At 42.7% G+C, this 22,781-nt stretch overlaps 2 protein-coding genes across 3 annotated transcripts in view; one reads left to right on the top strand and one right to left on the bottom strand.

Annotated features, from left to right (window-relative positions):
* Positions 1-22,781, top strand: part of ralgps2 (Ral GEF with PH domain and SH3 binding motif 2) — a 68,936-nt gene that overhangs the window by 37,459 nt on the left and 8,696 nt on the right. For both annotated transcript variants that reach the window (XM_018670229.2, XM_018670231.2), the window contains exons 10-12: positions 21,350-21,487; positions 22,274-22,364; positions 22,604-22,671. In XM_018670229.2, the coding sequence (XP_018525745.1) occupies positions 21,350-21,487; positions 22,274-22,364; positions 22,604-22,671 (297 nt within the window). The remainder of the gene's footprint in view (positions 1-21,349; positions 21,488-22,273; positions 22,365-22,603; positions 22,672-22,781) is intronic.
* angptl1a (angiopoietin-like 1a) lies at positions 2,544-19,298 on the bottom strand. Its single transcript, XM_018670232.2, has 6 exons — positions 18,946-19,298; positions 9,181-9,438; positions 8,430-9,050; positions 5,202-5,395; positions 3,931-4,201; positions 2,544-3,787 (listed from the first exon to the last, which is right to left on the bottom strand). Exons 2-6 carry the CDS (start codon positions 9,368-9,370, stop codon positions 3,600-3,602), a joined length of 1,464 nt encoding a protein of 487 aa, XP_018525748.1. The 5' UTR covers positions 9,371-9,438; positions 18,946-19,298; the 3' UTR covers positions 2,544-3,599.

Below are 22,781 nucleotides of genomic sequence, written 5' to 3'. Positions count from 1 at the left end.
ATAAATCCACCAGATCCCTCTGAGGGAAATTTAGAATGAATGAGTGGGAGACCGAAAGCCGCAGTGCTGATTGTACAGTATCACTCCCAATGTAAGTGTTGGGTGTTTGTGTAATAAGTAAATTTGGGTTGGAGCTTCTCTTGATGTGTTCAGAGCATGTATTTATCTCTCTGGTTACTAAACAAAGTAGCCGTTGAATCTTAAACACAGGCTGGTTTACTTCTACACTGTGTGTATATGTGCCACTTTAGTGCCTTCCTGTCACGTTTCTGTCTTTGCTCCATTTGCACCTTTGTAGGTTTAATGCTTATCTTTGGTTATAATAAGGCTAAATAAAGAACCCTGTGTCTGCTGTACAGTCACTGAGCTTTGGTTTCTGCACAGTGATACATTTGTGCAAAAGTGTGTATGTGTGTGTGCGTGATTGTGTGAACTCTGACCTGCTGTTGGGCAGACACAGTCCTCTCCTGTCTGCGCCCATTACAGGGTCAGACTGTTAAATGCTCAGATGAACTTGTTCCTGTTCTTTAGCCCATCATGCAAGGACAAAGAGCCCACAGAAATGTATGGCTCCACTACGACAAAACACACACACTTTAAAGTGTTTCTCCAGTTCATTATGCCTTCACCTTGTCCACACCAGCCACGTAGCATAAGCAGAATAACAGGAGTAGCTATCCTCCATCTGCCTGTACACTGAGTTGGCTCAGTCATGCACTAGTGCACTCGAGTGTTTTGACAGTGCTCACGGGCAAGTGTAAGAGGAGAAAAAAATATAATTTGAACCCTTAAAGGTGAAATGGGTCACAATTATATGTATAATGCCGTTACATAGCTGTTGGGGACAGCTACAGTGGAAGTGGCTATAAACAGTTGTGTAACGACTAAGAAAATATGGCTACAGAGAAAGGGTCTAACCCAGCGTACTTTCTCACCAATCACAGTGTGAAGTTGGTGTGAATGTTGGACTGTTGTAAAGTTGCAGAAATGGTTGGACACAGTCTTCCAGTCTGACACTGCAAAGGTGTGGGAGGGGAGTGACTTTCCAAAGTTATCTGATCATCTTACAAGCCGTTCAGTGTACTGCCCCCTAAAGACTATTAAAGTGCCTTAAATACCTTAATGAGCTGTGTGTAGTCACAGCGGGACAAACTACAGTAACTAACCTCCCGCTGTCTTTAGAACATGTTCACCTGTTGCTCTCACCTGATGCAGTATCTTTGCCTCTCCTCTGTCCCCCTATGGTCCCCTCTTACTCATAGATTGACAGCCCCTGTGTTATACAGATTTGAGAAAGCACAGCTAAAATAAAGTACTGTGTAGACTGGGGGTTTGCCATTATACTTCTCTGAACAGTTTGTTAAGTGTGGACTTGTTAATATTTATGACAGGACAAGTTTAGTTTTATTATAGTTATTAATGGGATCCTTCAGTAGCCCTTTATTTGGTCTCTGTCAGTGGAGTGTATGGAGAGCCAGAATCTGGCACAAGGGGCCCTTGACTTTCTTCTTCTCAAACATCCTTGTGCTGTGGTTGTTGGGTTAGCTGTGAGCCACAAGCAAAACACTGTAGACTAACCAATGGAAATCACCAGTGGTAAGATGTCATATGGTCAGGATCAGAAAAGTCAGCCAACTGACTAATGTTTTTCGACATTTATTTCTCTGCTGGTTCTTATGATAGTATATAGTCCTGTGTATCAGGAGCTCATACAGCCAGTTAAGACCTGGTCTCATCTGGACTTGTGGTCTGCGTAGATGTACAGTATTTTACATGTCTGACAGCAAACCTACCTGTTAGCTCTTTTGGCTCACTGAGTGTGTGTGAGTATTTGAGCTAAGATATGTTGACTGTATGTGTCCATTAGTTTCTCCTCCCTGCATGTGTTTGTGTCAGACAGCTCCTGTCCGTTCTGACTTGCAGCTCCTCAGAGGGAAAGGTCCAGAGGGTAGCCATAATTTAAAGATATATGTTTGAATTTTAGGCAAAGAAAACCTCAACAGTTTTATGTGGAAGGAATGTTCCTCTCCTTATATTCCCCAGCTGTCTGTCTCTCGCCTTTTATCACTCTAACTGTCTCTCCGGCTCTTTCATTTCAGTCTGAATTCCACTATAGCTGCATCATTTAATATCCTCTGCGTTATCTATTTCTGTCCTTACCTTGATAAAGTCTGATATAGTCTTTTTCCCCTCATGTGTTTCTTGCTTTTAGCTTTCTTCCTCTCAGAACAAGAGTAATGTGATTTTAATTGCAGTCTCTTGTTGTAGTCACAGTTCATTTTTATTCTTCTCACTTTCTTTAATTATTAAATGCCCTTGACCTTCTTCAGCGCCTTGATGGCTTGAAAAGCACTTAGATCAGATTGTGCATTTCACATGATTGTGTCACCCTATATAGGCATAGAAGCTTAGCTGACATTTTACACACTGAAGTATCTCCAGTTTTACATTCATGCTGGAATTAACTTTGTAAAGAAAAGGGTCACACTTGTTATTTGTTTTGCTATTCATTAAGATGTAGCAGAGTGAAGAGTGAAAGACAGTTCAATTTTTACAAAGAATTTAATTTGACTTGGATGAAAACTGGCAGTGCATGTCACATATTCTCCATCCTCAAGTCAACTAGACATCTCCGCTCTGAATTTGTTGTGTCTGCGGTCTGTGTGTGTTTGTGCGTGCACACTTCTGCTCAACTGTTATTAATGTATTTCTAAATGGGATTAAAAAAATATTAAGAATTGTATTGTTACAGGGCTAGATATAAAATGTCCATGGCTATACTTACTATAAATACACTGATAAATAACAAAGACTGGCGGAGTGACAACATTGTGAACATTTGGCCTGAGTAGAATCACACCTCTTAAATTAACTTTCACAAATAAAGCCAAAGATATTTACATACCAAAGCCAGCTCAGCCATATGCACATTGAACAAGCACATTGTTGCATGAGTTCATTTTTTGTCAGGGGTCAAAGGAAACCCCAGAAGTCCAGACAAATCCCAGAAACAAGTAGACAGTAGGTTTATCAAGGCCTGTCCTCTAACCGTTGGTTTGTCAGGTGTTCTAACTAGCAACACAACTGTAAATTGCATTATTTTTCATGACTACTATGGTTTAACATTCCAGTACATCCAGTAGCCCATGGTATGGGCAACCCTACCTTCAATAAGTCACCATTAGCTGCTCTGAAGAAATGTCATGTCTTTAGTAAATGACAGCTTCCCTTTATTACATACTGAGTTTGAACAAGAGTGAGTAAAATAAGACACTTGAGAGTAATACTGAATTGTCCCAGGGAGTCTGAGAGACCATTACTGTCCAGACTGAAAGGTTGAGGAGAGCAGTTACTTATGAAGGACAGTGGCATCAGTCTTCATCTCCATGTCATCTATGGAACTAGCCACTGCCATCAGACTGTTGGAGTCATTGTCGTCTGGCTATAAAAACATGCCACCGTCTCTTCTTACTGCTGTCTTTTACACAGTTGAAGGATGGCAGGGATTCCTGGTCCTGCCTTTACAGTATTTGTTTATGGGTAGATAAAGATAAGGAAGGAGGCTGAGGTGCATTTAAAGGGAACCAAAGTCCGAGGTGTCAGTCGATCGGTCGGATCATGAGGCGTACTGACTTGAGGGAGTAGAAACCTCCACCGTAGTCCGCCCAGAAGATTCCATCCTGAAATTTGCTGCGGTAAACTCCCCCGCTGTACCATACACCATTGAGGTTGGTCTGGCCACAGGCATTGTACCACCAACCGCCCTTATGGAAGTGGGCGCAGTTGCCTAGTGGCGAGGGACACAGCATCAGAAAACAAGATGTGTGTGATGGACAAACAAAGAAGGAGCTTACGCTATGTTGTGTCATTACGCTGCAACTAGTATAAGGAATCAAAATACATTTGGAACTTATCTAGCATCCAACCTACCAGAAAATGCATCCTTGTCGCGATCGAGTGTGGTGAACTGTTTGCCGTTGTGGCTGCTGAAGGAGTCCCCAGCGTTCCCCTGGTAGGTACCGAGCCTCAGCCTGTAACCCTCGCTCTCTGACTCCAGGCGGAAGCTGCTATACTCGGCGTACACCTTCTTCCCTGTCCAGTCCTCCAGTTCAATCATCATCTTATAGTCGCCCTGTTTCCCCAGATTGTAGATATTGTCCAGTCCAAGCCAGTGCTCACCGTCTATGTTGCCAAAACCTCTCTGTGGGGTGGGACAAGCACCACAGCATGCTCTGTATTACCCATCTTCAGTTGTGGTCTGTGTTCAAATCTCATTGCAACGTAGTGCAGACGAACAACGTGCAGTATTAATTTGAGTTAGTTGACACTGTGGGTTAGCTAACTGTTGGAAGAATAGATCTCCTTTTATTCAGTGGAAATTGAAATCAAGTTCCAAAAAACACAAACAGTAAAGCAGAGTGAGGTTAATAAGATTTCTATCCCGAAGTGCTGAGTTTAAAAGAGTCTGGCTTCTGCAATCAAGTAAAATGAAATCAAGTCTGCTTCCCATTGAGACGATAATGTGTTAAGGTTGTGATCTGTGGTTTCTCACTCGAGACAAATTAGTGGAATGGCAGGGGCAGTGGTGATTTGGCTGCAGTCTACAGAGAGTTGAGAGTGGCAAATGCAACGCTGCAGAGACACATTTATGTCACTGATCCAAACAGCATGCAAGCACTGATTTTGAAATCTAATTGTGTGACTGATGGGAAAATCATTGCCTTTGTCTTTTTTTTAACAGACAAAATGCAGAGACCAGTCATTTTTGTCAGGTTGTGTCATTATTTTTGCTCCGGTTGTTATAAATACTATGTTCCTTTGTCTGTCTCCCATGCTTATTCTGTTAGATCCTCTCAATTGCACAGTCTGACACATGGGAAGTAAAGGATGAAGGGATAATTTTCAGTGGGGCTAAGAGCAGAACTACATTTCCTTCTCGGCACATCGGGGCTCTCTGATTGTGTATATTTGTGTGTAGGTCCCTGGCTGCAGTTCCTGGCTGCAATTTCAGTGTGAGGAAATCCACCGCTAAGCTGTTTACATTGATAAAACGAGTGCTTGCTTAGTGGCCCCAGACTGAACTGTTGAGACTGGGTCACTTACAAGAGGGGAGAAAAAAAGCTGTGAATACAGCTCCCTCTCAAGCTTAAAGATATTTAGATTTTTTTCCCTTAAAAAAATCTGATTAAACCTAAACCTACCTTGTAGTTCTCCCAATTCCGAAAGAAGTTAACAGAGCCATCTTTCCTCCTTTGCAACACGGTCCATCCTCCATTGTCAAGGCCATGTTCACACCAGGCTTGGATCAGCCGGTCGCTGCCATCAGTCTTAAGCAGGTACATTCCGCTCGTGGTGTGGCCTGCCTGTCGGACCTGGTAACAGTCCTTGAAGGGACCTGGGGTTGGAAAAAAGGTTGTTGAAAAAGCAGAGGACAAAAAAGAGAGGATGAATAGAGATTGTGCTATTGGCTGTGATGTAAAGTGTATGATATCTAAAGAGATCCTATTGCAGCATCACACACTTGGCCACAATCCACTGTAATATTGCAATTTGCGCGTCAAAAATATCATGAAGTATTTTGGGTTTAATAGTTGTCAGTCAATTCATCTCACTCCTCATGACCAAAACAAAAGATCCAGTATTAGCCCATGAAGAAACAAATGTTGAGTTTCTTTCTTTCTTTCTTTTAAGCCTTAAATTGACAAATTACCATAAAACTTCATGGAATTACAGATTGTAAATCTATATCTTTTATTATTGACTCCTGATTCCTACTAAAACCACCCACTGCTTTAATCACAGTTAAAACCTTCCAAACAAATAGAACAAATTGAAGTGAACAAGATGTCTTCTTTTTTTTATTGCATATGCAAAAGTCATCATCATCACTGTAGATATCACTGCAGATAACAGACCAGAGGAAAAGAGGAGAGAAAGTTGGGAAGGAAGCTTTGATAGACCCCATGGTTTGTGGGGATGTATCACTGTGGCCACATTCTCTGGAAAGTATCTCCTTTCACTCCAAACATCCTGCAGTCTGAAATTACACAAACATGCATATTTTCACTTCAATGGTTATATGAATATTCACCTAGACCTCGTCTTCAGACGAAGCCATGTGGTAGCACTGCACCCAAAGTTGAAGCAGCTGAACCTAAACCCAACATATTTCCTCTGTTTTCCCCTGTGTGGATACGTATTAAACTAGTATGAACACAGGCATTGTGTGAGGGGCCCCCAGGGCATAAAGGCCAATGGAAGATGGTTTTCTCAGCTGAGTTTGGGAGCACATAGGGACCAAGTGTAATGCCCTGGTACAGATACCTAAAACTCCCAAGCACAAGCTTATATTTTTCTAGTAATGATATGTCTCCAGCAGTCCTGTCAATAAGGGGGTTCTCTAACATATCCCCCTTTTCTCTCCTTTCCTGTCACTTTCTTGTCATTTTCTTTAAACAGTGCTTTATGAGGTTGAGGTTAAAAATAAATTGAGTCATCAAGCATAGTAGTTTAAAAAGGGCTCAACTAGACCAAACTGTGGTCAGGCAATGTCTATATACAGTAGTAGTAGTGGACCTACATAGAAGAGAGCCCATTAGTGCTCTTTGGTGACTTAGCTTTGGGTTTGAATTTTTGCCTATTTTCCTTTCTAATTTAGATACACACTGTCTATTGAATGAAAAGGGTACATTCATCCATGGATACATATCAGTGGCAATCAAATGGAAAATGAAAGGAAGTATCCATCCTCATTAAAGGGATGGTTTAAATAAGTTCTATGGAAACAAGAAATAGAAATATGGCAATATGTGGCCTGTTTTTTCTTTTCCTAAAAATTGAATGGTGAAGGATGATGTGTCAGCCACCCCAGCAAAAATAATCATCCTTGGCTTTATGTTATTTTTCTTGGTTGTAAATAAACTGGGGTGTGTCCAGATTTAGAGCTTTGTTTCAGTCATTGACAAAAAATAGATTTTGTCATTTTGTTATAGCTGCAGCTTAACTCCGAATGCTTCATCTGTAGTATGGATGAGGCCTGTGGAATTGGAGGATTATTGCATTGCAGCTCTAAATTCTAATGAGCTATGATTAACTAATACACCACTGGGATTACAGTTCAACAAGGACCTGGCGAGGTAGGTGGAGAATTATCATGCACAGCTAGAAATAGCTAAAAGAACATTCAGTCCTTTTTGTCATCTAGAGGTGAAGTCCCTGCCATTTTACCTCCCCCCCCCCCCCCCCCCACTTCCCTACCTCTCTTCTCCTCTTTGTGTTTCGTTTTTCTCCATGAAAGTATTTTCCCCTTTGCTTCTCTGCTTGTAATAGGCCTGTCATTATTAGTGCTGTAAGTGGGCTGAAGGTGCTGTAAGAGTGTTGTTCTGAAAAGAGAGGTTTTTTACTCTGACTGGTTTCTGGAGGATCAAGCATTGGCTCTGGGTGACCTCATCAGACACTTTGTAATTAACTCACACCTCATGTTACTAAATAGGCAGTACTGTTTCAGTATGTGATTTAATGAGATACCAGAGAACATATTTCTTGCCTTCACATTTTTCTGTGAATGGTTTTAAGGCACTCCACTGTGCAACTCCCCTGTCAGTCTTCAAACAGGCCTTCTTTTCTTCCGCTTTTTGTCTGACGGATGTTATAAATGATTTCATCCATTTCACCATCTGGTTGTGTAACCTCTGTCAGCATTACCCGCCATAGTCTAATCACCAGTCAAAATACAGCAGCCCTGACCAATTTTTTAGGAGCCATTTCCAAGTAGCGCTCTAACTTTGCAAATTGGTTTCACTATCAGAGACAATCTCTCTCAGATGTCAGAATTAGTCATTCTCTGTGTGATAAATAAAGAGGAGCCTTATCTATTGTAGAGGATTTTATCTGAACTGATGGTTTTGAGTAGGGTTCTAACGACTTGATGGGCCTAATCCATCAGATATGTGTTTTGTTTCAGTATACCTCACCTGTTTTTTCTTGCATAGACTAGATAGAATAGATATTGATCTAACTGAAGTACATATATTCTCATTTAACTGAAGTGTTTTTAATGCTGTTCAGAGAAGGCTAATCCACATCTTACTAATTTAACGCATATGCTCAGTGCAGTGCAGCCAAAACAGGCTGCCAAGTAGGAATCATAGGAATGTATGATTTCATTGCCTGTGTAGTATGCCAAGGATGAGCCAACTATGCCTCAGCAGTACCAACTGTTGCGAGAAATTCCATTTTGAATTTCTCTCTGTGATTATTGTGTTTTAGTAGCTGTATGTACAATTAATTAGGACAATTACTGTTGTAATTGGCAATGACTTTAAAGGACATTTGGCTTTGCTCAGCTTCCCTCTCCTAAAACCTCATTGGATCCCTGATTATTCCACAGAGTTCAGTCAATCCCGTGCCACTTTAAAATTGGTACATACCATCTGAGGTAAGTGTTCCCTGTGGTGGTGGAGGGTTGATCCCAAAGGGGCTTGCAGTAGGGGAGTCCATGCGTGATCCTCGAGGAAAGGCCCGGTTGTTATTGTCTCTCTGTATCTCATTGGTGAAACGATTATTGACTGGTATATTCTGCGGTACCACCTGTACCAGTGGAGGAACCACAGGCAGCTCACTGCGTCCCAGCGTCCTCATACACTGTTCCTCCAGTGCAGAGATGAGAACGGACTGGTTGTTGACCACCCCTGCCATCGTGGCGAACCTGGCCTCCAGCTCCTTGTACCTGGAAGCCAGTCGCATCATCTCAGAGGTCACGTTGAGGACTCGGTTCTCCAGCTGGGCCAGCTCCAGAGAGTTGTCTCTTTTCCTGATGATCTCATGCAGCAGCTGCATATAGAGTTGGGTCACCCTGGAGTTCATGTTCCTGCTCTCCTTCCGCAGCAGCTTCATCTCGTTCACCAAGTTACCATCCACATCCACCACCAGCTGCAGTGTCTCAATCTCACGCCGCTGTTTGTTGAGCACCTCCCGCACATCTGCAATGTCCATACGGGTCACTCTGTCCTTGTCTGGTTCAGGGCCTGTGGTGCTGGCGCAGATTGGACCTGTTGACAGATATGAATTATTTAGGGGATTACCAAGAATGGAGAAAAATGAGAAAACAAATAATAAAGTCTGCTTATGTCCATGAGAAAAAAAAGTGGGTTTTCTGCTAAAATAAGTTATCATAGGAACCTGTGATTCTCTGCTCAGGTACGAGGAAGGTGTAGGAACACTTTTTGGCATCAGGGTCCTGGGGAGCTCTTTTACTCCTGTGGAGAGAGGGCTCTTTGGTCCTCCGGGCTTCCCTGGAACTCCTGCAGTAACTTTCCTTCCAGAGGGAGAGGCAGAGCACAGCACACAGGCTCCACATCAGCCCCTGCATTGCTGCTGGCTGGTTAGATGGATAGATGGACAGCTACTGGTGCTCCCACCAAGTCCCTCCCGGCCTTCCTGCAAGAATTCAAGACCTTAGGAGTTAAGAGTTGGCAACAGCCACTTCTTTGTCTACAAAGGCTGACAAGGGGAATTCAAACAGCAGGGATGTTTATTGTATACTTAAAGGGCAGAGGAAATGACTGCCATATAATTTAAATGAAAAGGTATTTGATGCTTCTGCAAATATTCACAGACAATGAGTAATTGTTTAGAAAAGTGATAAGTCAGTGTGCAGTAGCAGAGATGTCAGGTCATTGTTCCATATAATGTTGTTTGTGTGGAAAGACTGCAAGAGAGAACACATATTCTGACCAGCCAGAAGCACGGTCTGCTTTCCATCTCAGTTAGTTCTCCCGCTGACTAACACCCCTTCTTTCTGAGGTCACTTTGGTTTCCCCCATTAAGGGGTCTGATACGTGGCAACCGGCTGTGCTTTATCTTTGATACCTTCCCTTAGGCTTACTTCATCATCTTTAGCGTTAGAATGAAAGAAATTTGTCTTTCTTTTCTTTAGCAAACTCCCATCCTCTTGTCCTCCTCAATGGTGTTTCTTAAGGAAATTTCTCAGAAACCCTTTTTTAGGAATCCAGGAAAATTTCTGAATATTGACCACAGGAGCCTAGTTCTAGTTTTGGTTTCTACATCATACTGTAGTCTCTGTCCCTTCAAAGGTCACTGCTCCTGAGTTGGTCCTCCCTAATCACCCAGACACAAGCTGAGCAACTGATACAATGTTCAGGCCTGTGGTGTTTTTTCCAATATCAATATAAGGAGAAAGTTAAAAATAATCTTGTAATGTTAACTCTCAGATCTTAAAATAGATCTGACCTTATTGTCCTATACAAGTGTTTCTTATACACACACTTACACAGTGACCCCTCAGTAAAACACATTGACATTCAGTTCCAATGCCGCTTCCTGTGAGACAGGTTGAAAATCCTCACAGCTCCACATGGCTCCATGCATCCAACAGGAATGCTTAGTAGGAGGCAGTATTTGTGTTTCACTTGAAAGATTTTACATGCACACACACACATACAGATAGTCACCACAGGGGTGTGAGACAAAGTCAAGAAAAAGAAAACAGTGTGTGCAGAGTTGTCTTCAGCCTTGTCTAATTTGAGGAGAGACTCTTGGAACTCTCACCTCTTTCGTATTCCTGCTGATTCTAGCTCTGTTTTTCATCAGTGCACAAGCACAAAAACCACTCACTCACAGATGTACACATTGCTCCATTTAACACCCTGGCCTGGCCCTGTGCAAGGCCAACACTGTCTGGTCCTCCTAATCCACTCCATCACTCTTCACAGTCAGCCTTTGCTCAGTGCCACATCATTAAGTCCTACCTCCACCCTGAAACTCAGGCGCTGTGTGTCTCCCATATGACGCCATTGTGGTTCTTCAGGAATTCTGGTAATTCTGTCACTTGGACCAATGTGGAGAGGGGACAGGATTACAGCTAGTGCTGCAGATCTGTAGTGTGTGCATACTCTCTTGCTGGTATGCATAAGCTTGTGTGTCTATCTGTATGATTGAATACTGTGTGTGCATGACTATCCAGAGACGTTATTCATTTTCATGGTCGTGTGTTTTTCCAGCAGCCGGTGTGTCTGACAGCGTAACCAGGTACTGTATCCTTGCTGACCTCAGTGAGAGCTGCTGATGACTTTAACAGCAGCATCAGCAGTATCAGTTCTCAAGTGTGTCCTCTCTTCCAAACTATGACTGGCTTTCTACTGTTGCTGCGAGTTTCACCAGTGTCCACACTCTGCATCGTCTACAGTTTAGGGGGTATGACCAGGACGGGCAACATTACAGCTCATCCATCAGCTATCACCCCCTCCATCTCCTTCTTGTCATCCTGTTCCTTCTTCCTCTTGCCCTTTCTTTCCTGTCTTTTGGAGTCAAAGGGTGGTGGTTCTGAGTAGGAAGGGCCTAGTCTCTTTCATGGTAACGCAACATATCAAAGACATTCCAGCGAGCGTGCAGAGGTCACCAGAGTGTCGTTAAGGTACAATGTTTACAGTGTTTTCTCAGAACAAGCTAAGTGTCTCCTTTTTTTCTATCCCAACAAACCGAAACTAAACACTGCTGAAGGGCTCAGGGACTTGGAGGGCTATTGAGCAGAAAAGATAAAGTGCTCACCTGTGGGAGTAAAACTTCATGTGTGCAAATGTGCCTTTACATACTATAGTTGCAATCAGAACCCTGATGTTTTTGTTATGTCAAGTGGAAATTTAGATTTCCTTTTTTCAGGCCAAGAGTTACATTTGGTACAAAAGTGAGATCAAGAAAACTGCTCCTATGTAATGCAGAGATTACAATCTGTGCAGCTGCCCTGCTTGACAAACTATTGCTTCATCTGAGATGGAAGGGGGCATTATGCCATTAGTAGCTCACATCTGGTACTTTTTAGATTCAACAACAAAAGACGCAACAAATAATAAAAGTTCATGCATGCCAGACTAGACAACACTTGGATGCACTTAAATCTGACAGACCAGCCTGTGAATATGGTTTTGGCTCATATTGGAAACACTGTGCAGTTCTCATAAGTATGTATGTAGACAGTTCTCAGCGCGCCAAAGCACATGAAGTTGTACACATTGTTTTATTTCCAAACACTGGACAAAGACCAAAAGTTTGCTTTTGGCTGCATGTAGTGTGGGTAGTGTGCCTTGGCATGAATGGGCAGCAAATTGTTAGCTACAATCAGGACATGGAAGATCACTAACTTGTGTCTACAGAAACTACAGAGACAGAACAAGGGAAGAAGATGAGTAGCGACAGGCTGTAAGGCTGATACAAAGCACAAAGATTAATAAGGATATCAGAGATAGTGGAGGATTAAAGACATGAGAGACTAATAGTGGTAGAAAGTGGGTCATGGACCTTTTTTCCTTCCTGGCCAGGGATCCTGAACATAACTTGAGGCAGAGAGTTTGATACATAAAATACTCCCATTCTCTCTCCTTTTTTTTTTTTTCATTTTTTATTCTTGACAGATTTGCACTCTCTTATTTGCCCACTTCTTTCCATTTAATTACTTTCCTCTCTGCGTGTAAACCTCATCCTCCTCACTTTCATTTCTTCCTTTTTTCAAATACTTTCCTTCCTCTTTGCTTTCTGTGTTTGGTTTTCCTTCCTCTCTGTTACAGCTAAATGACTTGGGATATATGAAAGTCACGGACTGTGAGCATTACAGCAAACAAGAGAAATTGAGGGTAATTTTCTTTTTGATATCAGTGGGATTTATGAAGTTTCTTGTTGGCTCTGCTCTCCTGACAAACAGTACTTGCATTTCTTAACATCCATGTGAAACCAGTGAAACTCTGTGTGGAATAAAGGATTTGAAGCGGGCCTCTAACTCTGCCAGCTTTATATTTTGGCAACAGTAAGAGCTTCATAAGTCTCCCTAATTGCACTGCTGGGTCATCACCCTACTAATAGTTATTAATAGTCAAGAGACACATGACAGTGGCTTTTTAATTGTCCTCACTCCCCACTGTCTGTCTCCTTGTGTCTGAGCTATGGTTTAATTTATTTTCATGACTGTTATTAGAACAGTATAAGGAGAGACAGTGGACAGACACTATTTATGTGTAGCCTACGTCTTTTGCACTTTTTTACCACACACTCATTCCTCCAACTGGGAATAATTTTCATTTGAACAAGACACAATCATTTTACTGTTTAAGGTCATTAAAGTAACTCTGTCATTTTCTAAAGACAAACCCTCAAATGTGCCATATGTGTCCGCAGCTCTGACGCTACTCTGTATTTTCTTCATGAGTTTTTATTCACTCTGTTTGTTGTGCCATTACAGTTAAAGGTTCTTCTGTTTGAGATGAACAGCTCTGCCTGTTCTTATTGAATGCAGGTCTTTGACATGGAAAGAGGTCTGGCTCCAGATTTGTCAAATGATAATTAAAGAGCTTAGTGCCATGCGGACAGATCTCTGGACTGACTCATTCACATACTGTTATTTTTCTCCACACATGTAGCCATATTTGCACACAAGTTCCAACACAAAGTGCAAAGTGGTGCCAACATTGCCCCTTTGATAAAGCCCATAGATGAATAACTATTTCAGATTGAGTTTGGCTTGCTTCTTAGTTAAGCACTACTCACCCTAGACGTGTGTATATACAGCAAGGACACTGCCTTCCGTCTACCTCGGTTTTCTGTGTGATTAGCTGTGCTGATTAGCTTTGTGCCTGAGAGGGAGACAAAAATTATTCTTTTCTGAATGTCATAGGAGAGGAAATGACCAGAGAACTCATTAAGAGTGAGACGGCAGTGCTCTTTACTTTACTCCTAGACAGGAAACATTTGTTTTGCCTTGTTGGTTAAACAGCGTAATGAATGCTGGTTGTTAGCTTAAAAAGACAGCCATATGTCACACTTGTTGCGTCTGGTTAACACTATATGTATTGGCAAAAAGTCTCTTAGAACACAGGCATCACCTTGTGATCAGAGCTAAGGCAGTCATCTTATTAATGAACAAGTGGTTTAATCAGCTTCCATGGAAAGTTGGCTCACTGCAGATGGTTAAAGATGGTTTAAAGCCACTGTCTTGCAGTTTTCATCATATTTATAATGTGTGTGTGTTTGGTTTCTTGTGGGTCATGTAAATATGCACATGAGCAAAATGACCAAATACTGAGTCTGTCCTCTTCATACTGTTTCAGGCAAATTATTGGCTGTTGCACATATTATACAGCTTAATTCAGTTACATAGTGCAGTAACTTCATTATATTCACATTTTAAATACAGGTATAATTGTAATTTTCTCAGAAATTTTGACAGGAAAACTTGATAGTTTGTGTGTTTCTTGATGCATCACACTCACACCAGATGTATACAAGTGGGGAGAATCTGTTGTGATTCAAATTAAATTCAAATCTGATTCAAATTTACCAAATCCATTTGGTATAGTGCACTGAGCTGTTGATGCGTGCATTGTATGAACTAGAGTCCATGAAAATGTAAAACTTAGATCGAGGCCATTTCACATTCGACTGTTGTCGTGTTTGTTTCAGATTTCCTGGTCAGTGAGCCTCCTGCAGTGATTTCCCAATTCTGATATGTCAGTGTGTAGCCTGATGGATTGCAGTTCAACAAGTGGGGGAGAAAGACTTGGACAAAATGTATTTATATTTTCATAGCCAATGTATTTCCCAGCCTCAAAATCCCCGGCTTCCACTCCCCCATCTGGCCCTCAGACTTTCCCACAACAAGTCCAAAATGCCCTTGAAACACACAACACACCATCACTGGTCAGAGGAGAGAGAGAGAGAGAGAGAGAGAGAAAAGCAAAAACACAAAACTGGGTGAGCGAAGGAGAGTGGAGGGTTTGGATTTGGAAAGAAGCAACAATAAACAGCAGCACAGCTTTACATAAAAACATGGAGCTCAGCCAGCTCTACAGTAAGAACACAGCCAGAGACCAACTTCCTCGCAGCCTTTCATCCATACATGATGTCACCAGCCTCTGTTGTTGTCAGCGGAGCTGAGTTACATGACCACTCATACACCCTGTCCCTCAAACACACAAATTGACTCATTCCTGCGTGCTCACTGAAACAATTGGTTACAGAGTCACATGTGGGAAAATGAAGGGGATTTGACAGCTGAGAAACCATCTAAGCAGCGCTGAATAAAGGATAGACTGAAAATCTGAGTGAAGAAATAGCTGAGATGTGAGGTTATGGAGGAGAGGGGCTGTAGAGGAGAGCTCAGCATGAGGGGGGAAGTAGTAAAAATACTGACATTATGAAACAATTAATGACAGCAAAAACAACAGCATACACACCGAGAAGATCACTACCAACAACAAGGGAAAAACTCGTAAAAGTTTAATCAACAAAACTGAAGTACCCTTACAAAGATTGCTACCTCAGTGGAATAGTAAATACATTGCACTACGGAATTAATGATGCTGTTTTATATCTCCTCATTAAACGGTACATGTTGAAAATATTAATAGGGAAATCGAGTCAGATGCAAGAAGCTAGAATAGGCTTTTCTCTGCATTTATAACTTGAGCCAATAATTGAGACTGGAGCCTTCCACTAGAATTTAAAAATGAGGGATGAGGTGGAAAAACGAAGACGTTGTGTTAGATTAAGTGGTTCAATTTAAGAGGACATCAGCCTGTGGTTAGAGTACAACCAACCCAGTAATAACTCCAGAAGTGGTTTCCGCCTCCTGCTTTTTAGCTACTGAGGCGTCTACCTCCATGATGTTGTATTACTGAAGAGGGATCCCCCCCTCAAAACCCCCTTGAGGCCCCACGGGCCCCCATCTGTTTTCCTTCTTCTGTAGTGAAACTCTAAACATGTGGGCTGATGTTAGGGTCAAAGGTCTATATGTGGGGATTAGGACGCAGCCCCACCCTTCCTCTGCCCCCTCCACCCTCGTCCACCCCACAACCCGCGCAATCAATCGGTCTTTGTGGAAAAGCCCCCCCCCCCTGCACATCACATATACACACACACATGCGTGGGAGCACAAACACTCTGTTCTTATGCTTGGGGTATCGGGGGAAGGAGGGGGGAGTTCATATAAGCCCGCCCCTCTCTATCTGTCACATTTAGTCAAGATAAGGTCTCTCACCTCTCCAACACCCTCCTCCATCACTCTATGACACTCATCCCTTCACCTCCCCCAGCACAGAACACACAGCCTGCCCATCACCACAAACACACATCTCCTTGTGCACAATAACACACACACACACACACACACACACACACACAGGTACAGTATTAATTCCTGCATAACAAACCTCCATCAGTTGGCAGTGACACAAACTAGATTCTGACCCAGTAATTTATTATTCAGGCTGAGCGATGAGCAGCGCCTGTTCTGGTGGCTTTCCTCTCTGATTGTATTACACTAATAAAATGTCACTTGGCTTTGAATGAACACATACTGCTGCTAAAGTTTCAGGCATTAGAGAAGAGCTGGAGGAGGGTCAGGGGAGAGAGGAGAGCCAGGAAGGGGGGAGAGTGTTAAAAAGTTACAGCATTTATATAAATGTTTGTTTGGCTGAATGGTGTAAATTTTCAGATTTAGGAGATTACTCATAACCACTCATACATCGTCTTTATTGGGTTTCATTTCTTCTCTGGGTCACACCTCACCTTAAGCTCAAACCTCTGACTGCACATGCTTTCTATTAGTTGAATCAACACATAAAACTGCACACACACACACAGCATTACACACCCATTGCCCACTGGCTGTACTTCGTTACATGCTTCTACTTCTCTTGTCTGTTTATCCTGACCTCCTGGCTGACCTCTTTCTCCCTATGGTGACCCGTCCATTCAGCTGTGTCCAAGCTCTCATTAGGGGGATTCTAAATGAGCTTCATGGTGCAGCTAAAGGCTTTTCTTTTGAATTCTACTCTAGACCTGGCTCTTATTTTCCCCTCAAGTTGCTTTAATTTTTTGTAGCTGTTGACTCTATCCAAGAGTGCTACAGCTAGCCCTGTGACTCACAATGTTGAGTTTTAAGCGATAAAATGTGTCCGGCTTGTTCTGCTGTGGTTGGATTTAACCACATGTGGTCAGCACAGCGCAGGAGCAGTGTTTTTGGACAACCCGTGTCTGTATCCTGTGTCTGCTTCTATATGTGGTTCTGTTTTACTGATAAGATCAGCCGAGCTGTCGGTCACACATCTGTGTCTGTGAAGGGTCCACACACAGCCTCAGGTTAAACAGCGAGATACGGTTGGCCGCATGCCCATCGCCCAAAAACCACAGTTGGCTGGTGCTGGCTGAGTGAGCTATCAATCTCCAGCTGGGTTACAACATAGTCCGTGACAGGACGGCTGGGGAAGGGCAGCAGTTAACCGCCTCTGACAGTCCTACCATGCACCACCTGAACGCTATTTATTTTTATTTGGCTTGTCCAGGGAGTTTTAAAGACTTTAAATAGCAAAGACATCAAACAAATTTTCCGTTGCAATTTACAGTCTGGGGCGAGGGGTTAAGAGAATGGTTAGTTTCTGTGTGGATTGGTAGTAATGACCCATTTAAAGCTTTCTCCCAGGCCTGTCCCCCGTGCTCCCAAGTTTCAGGTGAACCTGAGGGCCAAGCACTGCTGCTCAGCACAGAATGTTCTGGATATTTATCAGACAGCTGCGCCTGCCTCCTCTTTATCTTTTTAACGGTCTCTCTTCTTTTCCTGCCTGAGTTATTGGGAGGTATTGATATTTTGATTTATTACTCTATGGGAAAAAAAACGAGCAAGCTCATGAAGTGTTTTCTTAACCTTTTGCCATGCCGTCAATTTGCCTTGTACTTCAAGCTTGGGCTTTTTGAAGGTGTGTGTGTGTGTGTGTGTGCTCTCTCATGGTCGTTTACAGCATTCACAGATGTGGCTTTGTAGCGAACAGAACATTTTCCACAGATCCCACCAACAGACCAGGATGTAAGTGAAAACATTTGAAGATAATTGTGAGTTGTTGATATGGAAGTACACCAGATTGATGCCATTAGTGTTCAAAGCTTTAGCTATCATGGCAAGGTTGTGAGTGACGCGTTTTATGTCCATGGGGTGTTTTTGATGGAGGATGTGGTCAGGGTTGTATAGCATTGTATCATCACTTTTCTTTAAACACGATCCTGTGAAGGAAACTTGCGTCCTTACAGAGTCAGTCTGTTCACTTTGAAAGATTCCACAAACTACAGTGTAGTTGTAAGAAGGAGAGGCATGTGCAGGGAGACATGTCACCACTTCATAATGTGTATAATAGTATTGATCTAACCCTGATTCCAGCAGGTTAACTCGGCTCCATCCCTGCACCCCTGTTAGTAGCGAGGCTCAGATGGTGCTGTGTTAGGAAACCAAAAGCCTAGAAAAAATAAACAAGCCTGGCTCCGCAGCTCAAATCTCTCCATCTGATCAGATCAGCCTCCCTCAAGTGTTTAACTGGAATGCTCCACTTTTCTTTCTCCTCTCTTTTTTTCCTTATTTAACTTTCTGTTTACTTAAGATCTGGCATGGGGTAAATCACAGACAAAGTTAAACAGTTGAGGGGAACACACTGAAACACCAGTTACTAACACGTTTTTCATTATTTGAGAGTTTTTTTTCCTTCTTAAAACCACTGAGCACCATATATGATATATGATAAATTCACTCCTGTATTACACCTACACAAATGTTATCCTACACAACCTGTGCACCCCTTACATGGTTTCATATATTGCAAGTCATATATCATGTGTATATATATAATACAGCTCTCAGCATGCCGTATCGAGTATATCCCAGTCCTGACACTCCAGAAGAAAGCCAAAGAAGCGTTGCTAAATGTTTTTGTCTGCAGCTGGAGCCTCCAGTCACGAAACGTCCTAACCTTGCCAACCTCACAGCCAGAGCTCTCACAGCTGCCCAGCCACATTCACTCATACATACACCTACACATACACATATACACACACCAGCTTGTTGCTGACATACTCAGAAACAAGCTTTGAAACAGAATGAACTCAGACGACATTTACCTTTTTGTTACCAGCAGTAGTGGTGGTGGTGGTGGGGATGTGTTTCCTGCAGTTATAGTTTCACCTGTGTATTGTATTGTGTCTTCACCGAGCTGCAGTGCTCAGGACTCATCTCTCTGTCTCTCTCTCTTTCTCTCTCTCTCTCTCTTTGTCCTAGTCCTCTGAGGTGCTCTCCTCCACTCACTCCTGAAAATCACAGTATAGGCTCTTTCTCGCGTCAGGGCCCTATTTCCCAAAGATGTCCTCCTCTCTCTGTGGATTCAGCTGTCCTGGGGCTCAGGCTGGGGCATGGTTCAAAAGCTGGCCACTTCCAACAGACTGAGCTCTGACGACTGATGCTTTGAGTTTTTCACAAAGGATGGGGGAGACTAGAGGAGGGGAGGGGAAGGAGGAAGAGAGGGGAGGAGAAGGGGGATGAGGGTGTGGGAGTTGGAGATTGCCTTTTTTTTTTTTCCTCCTGTTTCTTTTTTTTTTTTTTTTTTTTTTTTTGGAGTGGCCCAGCCTACCTCTGATGTCACTCTGATGGAAAAAAAGACAGAAAAAGAGAATAACAGAGCTGCCTCATTAAGTTTCTCATCCTCAACAATGGTCTTCGTGGTTCTTCTTCAGTATAAGTGGATTGAGCAAAAGGAAAAAAGATATGCCTAAATTCAGAAGTGGTTTTGCTGAGTTTGGAGCACAGGCTCAAGCTGCATTGACCCCTTCTTCCTCAATTACAGCCCCGGATTCTCCTTTTTTTTTTCTCTTTCCCCTTTAGTGGTGGGAAGAGCTGATTGTAATGCTGCTGAGGTTTCTGAACAGCTTCCTGTAGAGTTTCAGCTGGGTATGTGAGAGCAGGAGACAGGCAGGCAGATAAAGCTGATTTGTGCTGTTGTCTGAGAGAAAATCCTCGCTCCAGGTGTAGTCTGAGCGTGTCTGGGTCTTTGCTCGCTCCTTATCACATCTGTCATTTACTTTAATGTGCTTAGGTGTGTGAGACATCAACACATGTGTTTTTGAGCTGAAAGATCTCTCTCTATATAACTGGCAAAGAGGAGCAGGAGGATGTTTTCTCTGTGCTTTGTGACCACATTTCATGCTCTTACCCATAGGTTTCTAACTTCATCCTCGTCATACAAGTTCTGCCACATGTAAACACATACAAAGCGTCTGTGTACCGTAACCACAGGTTCTCTAAGCACGCATCTGTGTGGGTGTCCCAGGCAGTATGGATTTGTGCATGACTAACTGCTGTTATCCCCAACATGCTCTCAGAGGAGCAGCTATAGCGGTTAAGCCTTCAGGATCCCTGTCTTCCTTCTCGTCTCCCTGTCTCTCACTTCCCCCCTCACAGCTGAGCCTTCAAACGCTTGTAAACTGCTTCTCCCTGCTCTCACCCTCCCTCCCCCTTTGATTCTAATCAGATGGTGTTGTGTTTGTGTGTGCGTATAGTATCCTGAAGACAAGGGTTTGGCCCTTTTATCTACTGGATCTGGTCCTGCAATTCTGTTGTCATTGCTTATTTGTACATCTGTGTTTAGAATCTGCGTGCGCGGTGTTGTAAATGCTTGTGTACGTGCACACATCTGTGTGTGCGACACCGTTTCCCAAGAGAGCAGGGGTGTTGGTGTCATATAGTCTACTGTGTGATAACTTCTCTTACATCTGCACTCAATCCCGTTGCTGGCGTGTGAAAGAAACATTAAGCAAGGCGAGGGGGGGAATGGAAGGGAAGATGCACCATCAGCTCACTTTTGAAGCTTGTGAATCTCTCTTTTCATAATTGTGGGAAGCTGCTCCTGGGTTTGTCTCTCAATGTTAATATTTATGTAATGAGAGACTAAGAACCCCAGCTCTGCTCCAAGTCTGCTAAATAGAGGCAATGAGAGAGGGATCAGGGGGCAGAGAGAGATGGCCTTGAGTTGGACAGGCTGAGAAGAAGATCAGTCATCTGCTCAAGGCTCCCATTTAGATCCACTGGGAGCAGATCAGATCAAAAAAAAAAAAAGTCTGTTAGAAACTTGAGTAAAGTGTATGCAAATAGGAGAGTTTGTGCAGGGTTTTTATTCCTGTCTGTTTTGGCTCATGTAATATCAAACAAGCAGTCTGCAGTTACCAGCTGGTCTTCACACTAAGAAACCCACAGCTGCATGGCACTTGCATCATGTTTCCAAGGAAATCTGGCCCTTTTATGATGTCCAGCCTTGTTTGTGTCTACTTGTTTGCTTTCTAATGAGCTGAACTCTCTGTGTGAAGGCAGGAAAATACTCATGTCTCCCACTGGTGTTTAAAATAGTACCTCGGGTAGATGGACGCTGTCCTCATTTGGCTTACAGCGAGTCGAGGGAAGACAGTTGTTTTGTTGCATCTTTGCTGGTTTGATGTAAACATGTTGCATCTTTTTCTGTCTGCTGCTTTATTTCAGGGATGTACCTGTCTGACCTGACCTACATAGACTCGGCCTACCCCTCCACAGGCAGCATACTGGAGAACGAACAGAGATCAAACCTGATGAACAACATTCTCAGAATCATATCAGACCTGCAGAGATCCTGTACCTACGGTGAGATTTGATATACACACTCACACAGCCACACATCGATGGACAGGCCAAAGACGCCTGGAGTCTAAACTGGAAGAGCTCACTATACTCTGAGATGTGATTATGTCCATCATGTGGAAGAGAGAAGTTAACAAAGAGGAGGATGGAGTCTGTATGAAGGCTGGAAGAACACACCATCATAGCCTTGCTACTTCATTTTCTGTTGCCATGGAAACACTATGAAAGAATCTGTGATATTCATCAATATGTCGGTGTGTTTTTGTGACAACTAAACACATTGGAAAAATAAAATACACTCAGTGCAGAAAGTTTTACCTCCATCTGAATTCTCCATCACTGAAAAGCATTTCAGGATATTTTATATGTTTTTCATTCGTGGGGGAAAAAAGTCAAAATCTTCATCTCTGTTCCTTGACATGCCACTGCCTCTCTTGTTGTTATTATTCAATTTGCAGACCCTCTATCATGTGGCTACTAGGAGTTCAAGTAGTTTGCACATGTAGTAGAAACCATGCGTCTCTGAGTTGAGAAAGGGCTTCAGCACACTGGCACAGTGCAACATAAAAAATGAACTGATTCTTCAAAAAGGTTTCTTCAAAAGTTTCTGTAATAACTGATAAAGTTTCATGTTGTTAGTGATTTTTTTATTTATTTATTTATTTTTTTATCCTCACTCCAGACACACTTTCTTGGCCTAGATACGTTGGCAGTTTTCATAACACATAATCACGTGCACACATATATCAGTACTTATTCTAATGTGGGACATTATCTTCCCTCTTTCAGATATACCAGTGTTGCCTCATGTACAGAAGTATCTCAACTCAGTCAGGTATATCGAGGAGCTGCAGAAGTTTGTGGAGGATGACAACTACAAGTAAGAAACAAAACAAACAAAAGTCAAAGGAGCAATTTCCTGCCAGGAAGATGAAAATATTCTTTCTTTGCTGTTTCTAATTTTACTTCTTGCTGCGAGTCATAGTAATCATCCTGTCCCCCCCCCCCCCCCCCCCCAAAAAAAAAAAAAATCTTCCATCCCCATGGTTATTTTTATGATGACAGTTCTTTACAGAGGATGAATTCAAGCTGATGGATTCATCAATATTCTTTCTTTAGGTTATCACAGAAGATTGAGCCAGGCACCAGCACACCACGAGCAAACGCCTCCAAAGAGGATCTTGTTGGTGAGTTTGAGTGCAGATCTCTAGTGGGAGTGAGAGGTAGAACAACCTGTGTATCATCTCTTTACCTCTCTGGACTGTACATTTCTGCTTCCCTCCCACTTTTACATACA

This window comes from Lates calcarifer, linkage group LG17, assembly GCF_001640805.2.
Source record: "Lates calcarifer isolate ASB-BC8 linkage group LG17, TLL_Latcal_v3, whole genome shotgun sequence".
Taxonomy (NCBI): domain Eukaryota; kingdom Metazoa; phylum Chordata; class Actinopteri; family Centropomidae; genus Lates; species Lates calcarifer.
The sequence above is the reverse complement of the archived record's forward strand: the minus strand, read 5'-3'. Positions and strand labels throughout refer to the sequence as shown.